This window comes from Martes martes (genome assembly GCF_963455335.1).
Source record: "Martes martes genome assembly, chromosome: 12".
NCBI classification, from domain to species: Eukaryota; Metazoa; Chordata; class Mammalia; order Carnivora; family Mustelidae; genus Martes; species Martes martes.
In genome coordinates, this window is record NC_137900.1 from 84301972 (window position 1) to 84311712 (window position 9741).

At 38.9% G+C, this 9741-nt stretch overlaps 1 protein-coding gene across 1 annotated transcript; it reads left to right on the forward strand.

Annotated features, from left to right (window-relative positions):
* Positions 1-7665: 7665 nt before the first annotated feature.
* Positions 7666-8598, forward strand: LOC308353403 (olfactory receptor 1L4; the record flags this gene model as incomplete). The annotated part of the gene is made up of 1 exon (XM_080820237.1): positions 7666-8598. One exon carries the CDS (start codon positions 7666-7668, stop codon positions 8596-8598), a length of 933 nt encoding a protein of 310 aa, XP_080676363.1.
* Between the last annotated feature and the right edge of the window lie 1143 nt (positions 8599-9741).

The following is a 9741-nucleotide window of genomic DNA, read 5'->3' on the forward strand; positions in this document are numbered from 1 at the left end:
GCCTTGGAATCTACACTTTAACAGCTGGGAATGGCGGGGTCAAGCTCTAATCTGCTATAGGAGTGAACACTAGGCATGAAGGAGAGATTTTGGAGAACTGGGAAGAGCCATGTGGGATCCCTAAGCAGAACTCTATCTCTACACAAAGTTAAATATGGAAGGAATTCCTCACTCCATCCATATAATCCTGCTTCAGAAGGCAACTACACCTACAGAAACACACACATACCACCACAACAAAAACAAATATAAAGGAGATATATTTCTTTACAGAAAATGGAATTTTTCTATAGGCATTGCTCTGCAACTTGTTTTTATCACGTAACAAAATGTCATGGACCATAGTATCCCCTTGATAATCTAGTTTACCAATGAATACCTTCTGCTCTGCCATCAGACTGCCTCAATTAAAATCCCAGCTCCACCACTTATTAACTGTGGGATCTGGTAAATTACTTTGCTAAACTCTTTTTTTTTTTTAATTGAAAATGAGGGTATTGTGCTAAGCCAAACAGTCAGTGAGAGAAAGACAAATACCATATGATTTCACTCATATGTGGAATTCAAAACATCTGAACATACAGGAAGGGAAGGAAAAATAAAATAAGATTAAAAAATTGAGAGGGAGGCAAACCATAAGAGATGCTGAATTCTAGGAAACCAGCTGAGGGTTGCTGGAGGGGAGGTAGATGGGGGATGGGGTAACTGGGTGATGGCCATTAAGGAGGACATTTGATGTAATGAGTGCTGGGTGTTATATGCACATAACGAATCACTAAATTCTATCTCTGAAGCTAATAAGAAAATAAAGAAAGGAAAAGAAAAGAAGGAAATAGGAGAGGAAAGGAAAGGAAAGGAAAAAGAAGAGAAAAAGAAGGATAATAACAGTGCCTATCTAGAATTTGGGGAAAATAAAATCATAAAATACATGAAAAGCACTTATCTCAGGGTGGAATATACTGAGTACTAATAAATGTTGACTATCATTAGCCATCTTATTTCTTTAGAGGATGGGTGCTATTGAGTAATGAGAATGTACTATTAATTATTTTAATAATTTGTGGATATTTAGGTTGTTTCCTCTGTTGGTTGTTTGTTATTTTCTTTTAATCTGGTATTATGAGTAATTCTACAAAAATGTGTGTATGTATCTTTGTGCCACACATGTATGAATATTTTTAAAGGACAGATTTTTATAAGTGGAATTACTAGACAAAGAGATGTAGATTTTCTTTTTTTTTTAATTATGTAACGTTACTCACCATACAGTACATCATTAGTTTTTCAATATAGTGTTCCAAGATTCATTTTTTGCACATAACACCCAGTGCTCCATGCAATCCATGCCCTCCTTAATACCTACCACTGGGCTAACCCATCCCCCCACCCCTCTCCCTTCTAAAACCCTCAGCTTGCTTCCTGGAGTCCATAGTCTCTCATGGTTCATTTCCCCTTCCAATTTCCCCCTCTCATTTTTCCCTTCCTTCTCCTAATGTCCTCCATGCTATTCCTTATGTTCCAGGGGGCATATTTCCAATGTCCACTTGCCTTGGAATCTAGAATTTAACATATCAGTGAAACCATATTATAACTGACTTTCAAAGAGATGTAGATTTTCAATTCTGATATAGACTGTCAAAAAGCCTATACTGGTTATCCTCTCATAACCAGTGTATGTGAGGGTCTTTTTCCTTTTCAATATTGCCAAAAATATTTCTTGACAATCCAATGAGTAAAAATTATGTTTCAGTCTAATTTACATTTTCTGATTACCAACCAGGTTGGCATGTTTTCTTTGGTAAACATGTTGTAGATATTTTCGTTGAGCCAATAGTTAATATTCTAGTTTTGTTTAAGATCTCTTCTGGTGTCATGTTCACATTTTTGAGTACTTGGGTTTTGTCATTCTTGCCTCTACATTTTTTTCTCAATTGGAATGGCATCCACATCCTGAGACTATATAACTATGCCCTTTATTTTTGGCTAATAGTTTACGATGTGGATTTTTTACTTCTAGTTGTTCATATGGGTTTTGTTTCTATGTGGGTTAGAAAAAATTCTAGCCTTATTTTTTTACAAAGGTGTAGCATGTCTATTGATTAGGATCTACATATATTTATAAATATAGGCATACAGAATTCTTTATGTTGGTTCATTGATTTTTTTTCTCTGTGTACAATTATCATATTTTTTTCATTATTACATACATTGATTTTTGGTTAGAAAAACTCTGTTGGGGGTGCCTGGATGGCTCAGTCAGTTGAGTGTCTGACTCTTGATTTCTACTTAGATTGTGATCTCAGAATCATGAGATCAAGCCCTATGTCAGGCTCAGCACTGGGCATGGACACTGCTTAAGATTCTCTTTCTCCTTCTCCCTCTGCCCCTCCCCTGCCAAAAAATGGAAAAGAAAAACTCTCTGTCATATTCTAATTTTTTTTCAAAACTGTCTTTCCCAGGCTATTTATTCCTCTAGATGAATTTTAGAATGACCTTCTCAAGCCCTATTAAAAATGCCGTGGGAGGGCACATGGCTGGGTAAGTCAGTTAGGTGTCTTGTCCTGATCCCAAAGATTCCTCCTCAGCAGGGAGCCTGCTTCTCCTTCTCCTGCCCGCTCCTCTTGCTATCTCTACCTTGCTATCTCTTGCTATCTCTATCACTATCTCTACCACTCTTGTTCAACATAGTCCTAGAAGTCCTAGCAATAGCAATCAGACAACAAAAAGATATAAAAGGTATTCAGATTGGCAAAGAAGTCAAACTCTCTCTTCACAGAAGATAAGATACTCTATGTGGAAAACCCAAAAGTCTCCATCCCCAAATTACTAGAACTCATATTGCAATTCAGTAATGTGGCAGGATACATAATCAATGCACAGAAATCAGCTGCTTTCTTATACACTAACAATGAAACCACAGAAAGAAAAATTAGAGAACTGATTCCATTTACAAAAGCACCAAAAACCATAAGATACCTTGAAATAAACCTATCACTATCTGTCTCTCTTTCTCTCAAATAAATAAATAAAATCTTTTTTAAAAATGCCCTTAGGAAAAGAAATGCCCTTGGGGCATTATCATAGGTACACTAATTTTATTAATTCCAGAAGAATTTTCTTACAGCTTTATTGAGATTAACGGACATATATAATATTGTGTAATTTAAACGTCTGCAACATGATGGTTTGATATGTTATGCAATGATTCCCACAGTATGGTTAGTTAGTATCTCCACCACCTCACATAATTACCATTTCTAGTTCTTTTACAAGAACATTTAAGAATTACTATCTCAAACTGAATGGCAATCAGGAGGGGCTGGGAGAATGGGGGAATCAGGGACATGTTCAAGGATACAAACTCACAACCAGTAAATGAATAAAACCTGTAGATTTAACATGCAACCTAGTGATTATAGACAACAATAATGAATTATATATAAACCTCTCCGTTTCTAAGAGTGGTCGACCTTAATTATTCCCATCAAAAAGTAGAAATGATAATTATGTGGTATGACAAAGGGGTTGGCTAACACTATCTGGTAATCAAACTGCAATTTAAGTGCATCCAATGAACACATTTTACAACTTAAGTTTATACAATGTCATATGTCAATTATATCTCAACTAAAATAAATAATAAATATCTACTCTCTAGGCAAATATCAAATATATAATATAATATTACTAACTTTTGTCACCACACTTTACATTAGATTTCGAGAACTTACTGACCTTACAAATGGAAATTTGTACCTTCTGTTTGACATGTCCCCACTCCTCCCATCCTAGCCTCTGGTAAATACAACTATACTCTCTTTTTCTATGAATTTGTCTTTTTTAGACTCAGCAATAAAAAGAAGGAAATCCTGACAATCACAACATGGATGGAACTTGTGGGCATAATGCCAGACAGACAAAGACAGCTACTGTACAATATCACTTATATGTGCAATCTCAGAATTGGCCCTTTTAAATTGAATCTTCCCTTTTTAAGACAGTATCTCCATTTATTCAGACATCCTTTTGTGTTCTCTTACACTTTCTTCAGAGAGATTGTTCTCATGTCCTTGTACTTTTTTCTCTCAGATTTACTACCAAATAATTTTTACACTTTCTCTTTTTTTTTTTGAAGAAACAGTGGTTTATTTAAGATTTTTATTAATTTGAGAGAAGGAGAGAGAATGTGTGAGTGGGGAGGGACAAGGGGGAGGGAGGAAGAATCTAGCAGATGAATCCTCTTTTTCATCACAACTGCTGGCATTCTTTCATCAAAAGTCCATCCATCAAAAGGTTGATATCCAGGATCTATAAAGAACTCCTCAAACTCAACACACACAAAACAGATAATCATATTAAAAAATGGGCAGAAGATATGAACAGACACTTCTCCAATGAAGACATACAAATGGCTACCAGACACATGAAAAAATGTTCATCATCACTAGCCATCAGGGAGATTCAAATCAAAACCACATTGAGATACCACCTTACACCAGTTAGAATGGCCAAAATTAGCAAGACAGGAAACAACGTGTGTTGGAGAGGATGTGGAGAAAGGGGAACCCTCTTACACTGTTGGTGGGAATGCAAACTGGTGCAGCCACTTTGGAGAACAGTGTGGAGATTCCTCAGGAAATTAAAAATAGATCTTCCCTATGACCCTGCAATTGCACTGCTGGGTATTTACCCCAAAGATACAGATGTAGTGAAAAGAAGGGCCATCTGTACCCCAATGTTTATAGCAGCAATGGCCACGGTCGCCAAACTGTGGAAAGAACCAAGATGCCCTTCAACGGATGAATGGATAAGGAAGATGTGGTCCATATACACTATGGAGTATTATGCCTCCATCAGAAAGGACGAATACCCAACTTTTGTAGCAACATGGACAGGACTGGAAGAGATTATGCTGAGTGAAATAAGTCAAACAGAGAAAGTCAAGTATCATATGGTTTCACTTATTGGTGGAGCATAACAAATAATATAGAAGACAAGGGTAGATGGAGAGGAGAAGGGAGTTGAGGGAAATTGGAAGGGGAGGTGAACCATGAGAGACTATGGACTCTGAAAAACAACCTGAGGGTTTTGAAGGGGCGGGGTGGGAGGGTGGGGGAACCAGGTGGTGGGTATTAGGGAGGGCACAGATTGCATGGAGCACTGGGTGTGGTGAAAAAACAATGAATACTGTTACGCTGAAAATAAATAAAAAATTGGAAAAAATAAAAAATAAAAATAAATAAAAATAAAAAAAAATAAAAAAATTTAAAAAAGTCCATCCATCAGAATTTCTCTATCCTGATTGGCCAAGGGGTCCTGCTTTGGTTGCCAGGGCCTCATTCAGCTAAATATGATATTCCTGAAATCTCATGGATATACTTTATGTCATTTTCAAATATTTCTGTCAGTGATGTTCTGATGAGGTGGTCTCCTCAGGTTTTGCTTCTCTTGTTGGTGATGTCTTTAACAGAGTCCCAACAGCGGGTTTCTGTAAGTTTATTGTAAGTTCTAAGAAATTCTTTAAACTGTTTGGTCTGATCAGATTCTGGTATTTGTTTTCTGTTTTGTTTTGTTTTGTTTTTTTAAGGAGGAAGATAATTTATTATCTCACATAAAGGGAAATCAGTAGTTGGATCCCAGAAATCCTCATCAATCTGTTAAGATTCCTTCTTTTTTTTAAATTATGTTACGTTAGTCACCATACAGTACATCATTAGCTCTCGATGTAGTGTTGCAAAATTCACCGTTTACGTATAACACCCAGTGCTCCATGCAACATGTGCCCTCCTTAACACCATGTGAATGCTCCCTTATGCTTTTGGTATGTTTATATCTTTCCTGATGCATGACTTTCTTTGTCATTCTGAAAAGTTAGTTCTCCAGCCTTTGCTTGACTGTCTCCAATGAGGCCTGATTCTTTACTGGAGCATAGGCTCTCACACCCTACACCAATGTGAGGCTGGGAGGCTACACTGCCAGTCCATGTAGGGACAGAGGGTCTGGGTCAATGCAGGCACTACAGTGGCTATTTAGACTTTCTTGCCGTTTCCAGCTGAAATGTTTTCCTCCATTGTATTTTTCTACTACAGGATAAATACTAATATTTGTATGATATCTTATATCTGGCCACTTTGATAACTCTTCATACGTTTGAAAGTTCTCAGATGAGTACCTTGGATTTTTCTAGATAGCCAAACAAGTCAGCTAAAAAAATGACAAGTTAAATATTATGTCTATTTCATTAATTTTAATTTTTCACAGGCCTACACTACCATCTGAGCACTACAGCTTAATTGTGGTAACAGAGGTCATCCTTGCCTTGTCTTTCTCCTAATTGGTGGAATGGGATGTTTGCAGTCCAAGTTTTCTATTCTTGGAATATTTAAATGTTAAGAATGAGGGCTTCACAGTTTTTTAGTCAAAATAACTCATGTAGGGGCACCTACAGTGGGTTAAGCCTCTGCCTTCAGCTCAGGTCATGATCTCAGGGTCCTGAGATCGAGCCCCGCATCAGGTTCTCTGCTCAGCAGGGAGCCTGCTTCCCCCTCTCTCTCTGCCTGCCTCTCTGCCTACTTATGATCCCTCTCTCTCTCTCTGTCAAATAAATAAACAAAATCTTCAAAATAACTCATGTATATAAAGCCATCCCCTGGATGAAGAATTTTTAGAAAATTCTCTTAAAAAATTCTCTAAAGAATTGCTCAAGAAACAACCTAAAGACTATGACCCTTGCTGAAATTTTTAAACAGATGTCTGTTTTTAAAGCACCATATTCTCAAATTTATATAAACTTTGTGCTAAATTTCTTTCTTTTTCCTGTTCTTCAAATGTCCTTTGCCATGTACATATATATCAGCTCACCATGTTGCACACCTTAAATATATACAATTTGGTCAATTATACCTCAATGAGTCTGGAGAAAAATGCTATTTTCACTTTCTAGTTACACTGAAGGTTCAGTTAAAGAAAATGTCTCTTATATTAGACTGGGAGAAAACAATGAGATGCTTTTTACTCCATTGCCAGTGTTATCGCTATGAAAGCCACCAGAATATTGTTCTTACCATGTTTATTTAATTTACTAATAGAAGTGTTCAATAAATTTTGACTCATCAAAAAAAAGAATATTTAGAAAGATAATTGAGAGTGAATTGGGGGAAATCAGAGAGGGAGACGAAGCATGAGAGACTGTGGACTCTGAGAAACAAACTTAGGTTTTTAGAAGGGAGGGGGCGGGGGGATAGGTGAGCCTGGTGGTGGGTATTAAGGAGGGCATGTATTGCATGGAGCTCTGGGTATGGTGCATAAACAATGAATCTTGGAACACTGAAAAAAATAAAATTAAATTAAGATGTTGAAAAGAAAAAGAGAATTGAGGAAACTCAGACAAAATAGGCTAATAGAATTTTTTAAAAAATTACCTAAGGACACCTGGGAAAACCTTAGTTTCTCATGGAAAAAGCAGCTTGGAATTTTCTTATTTCTCTCTTAATGGATTTTATTACCTCTTTTTCTAGAATGTCTTGAAGTAAATATTCTTTAAAATCAGAACAAATGTCAATGGGCTTTTTTACAACTAGTGATTACGGAGGAAGGTGACTTGATGATATCACCCATCACATCTCTCCAACTGCTTCTCCACACCCTGTCCACGAAGGCACAGACATGGAGACAAAGAACTACAGCAGCGACTCAGGCTTTATCCTCCTGGGCATCTCTTCCAACCCTCAGCTCCAGAAACCACTCTTTGCCATCTTCTTCATCATGTACCTGGTCACTGTCATGGGCAATTTACTCATCATTCTGGTTATCCACTCTGACTCCCGACTCCATACCCCTATGTACTTTTTCCTCAGCAACCTGTCCTTCACAGATATCTGCTTCACAACAGTTATTGTGCCCAAGATGTTGGCAAATTTACTATCAGATACCAAGGCTATCTCCTTCGTGGGTTGCCTGGTCCAGATGTACTTCTTCATGGCCTTTGCAAATACTGACAGCTACCTGTTGGCCTCTATGGCCATAGACCGGCTGGTAGCCATCTGCAACCCCTTCCGTTATGATGTGGTCATGAACCCACGGCGTTGCCACCTCATGCTGCTGGCTTCTTGCACCATCTCCCACCTGCACTCCCTGCTCCGGGTGCTACTCATGTCCCGCCTGTCCTTCTGTGCCTCCCATGTCATCAAGCACTTCTTCTGTGATACCCAGCCTGTGCTAAAGCTATCCTGCTCTGACACATCCTCTAGCCAGATAGTGGTCATGACTGAGACCCTGGCTGTCATCGCGACCCCCTTCCTGTGCATCCTCTTCTCCTACCTGCGAATCATCATCACTGTGCTCAGAATTCCCTCTGCGGCTGGCAAGTGGAAGGCCTTCTCCACCTGTGGCTCCCACCTCACTGTCGTGGCCTTGTTCTATGGGAGTGTCATCTACGTCTACTTTAGGCCCCTCTCCATGTACTCAGTGGTAAAGGACCGGGTAGCCACGGTCATGTACACAGTAGTGACACCCATGCTGAACCCCTTTATCTATAGCCTGAGGAACAAAGATATGAAGAGGGGTTTGAGGAAATTAAGGGACAGAATTCACTTGTAGAAAGAACAAATAGATGGAACACCTTAATTGGGAGATGACCTAAGAGATGATCGCACTATCTTTCCCTCCTACCCATGTTTCCCATGGGACCCAAACAGGTCATAGAAGGTAGTGCTGGAAAGCAGTAACAGCTCTGACCTAGAAGCTAGGGCATTTGGTTTCATTTCTATCAATGACTTCAACCACTTTCATGTGCAATCCCAGGCCAGGTACTGCTAGGAATCCATATCTCAGGAAAGCTGTTTCTGCCATGTATATAAATAAAGCTATATTGAAGTGGAACAAAGCTATCTCCAAATACCTCTTCTACGGGCTTGAGTTTGGCTAGTACTCAAGAAAGTACAAAGTTCTATTGTTCTTTCTTTTTTTAAGATTTTTATTTATTTATTTGACAGACAGAGATCACAAGTAGGCAGAGAGGCAGGCAGAGAAGGCAGGGGTGGGTGTGGGGGGGCGGGGGGGGGGGAAGCAGGCTCCCTGCTGAGCCAAGAGCCCGATGCGGGGCTCAATGTGGGGCTCGATCCCAGGACTCTGGAATCATGACCCGAGCCGAAGGCAGAGGCTTTAACCCACTGAGCCACACAGGCACCCCAGTCCTATTGGTTTTGAGAAGAAGAAGTTACATGAATTTGGTAGGGATTGGGGAAAAATTCTTGCAATTATGATTCTAAGACTGTCCTTAACATAAACAATGAATCTGGGTATACTCTATCAAAAGCTAATGATGTACTGTATGGTGACTAACATAACATAATACAAAAATGATAATAATTTTTTAGAAAAAGGATGGATTGATTTTGACAAACAAAAGTTCAATACAGCAGGAAATGGCGGAGTATTCCAAATAGTGGGACCCACACAAAGAGGAAGAATCAATAAACACTGGAATATGTTTGAGGGACAGTGGGAAGCCCTGGGAGGCTTGTTCAGTTTGAGAACAGAGAGCATGGAAGTCTGGAAAGATGGAGAATCTTCAAAGCAGATGTAGTGCACCCCCACTCAACACCAAGGTGTCCTCACAGTGAACTCTCAGCACTTGACTCCTTTTCCCTTCCCTCTTAATTCTGTGTTTGTCCACATGGCCATGATGGCCACTCAAATGTCCTTTATATCCTGGAAAAAAGCAATGTGTGTCCATCAGGA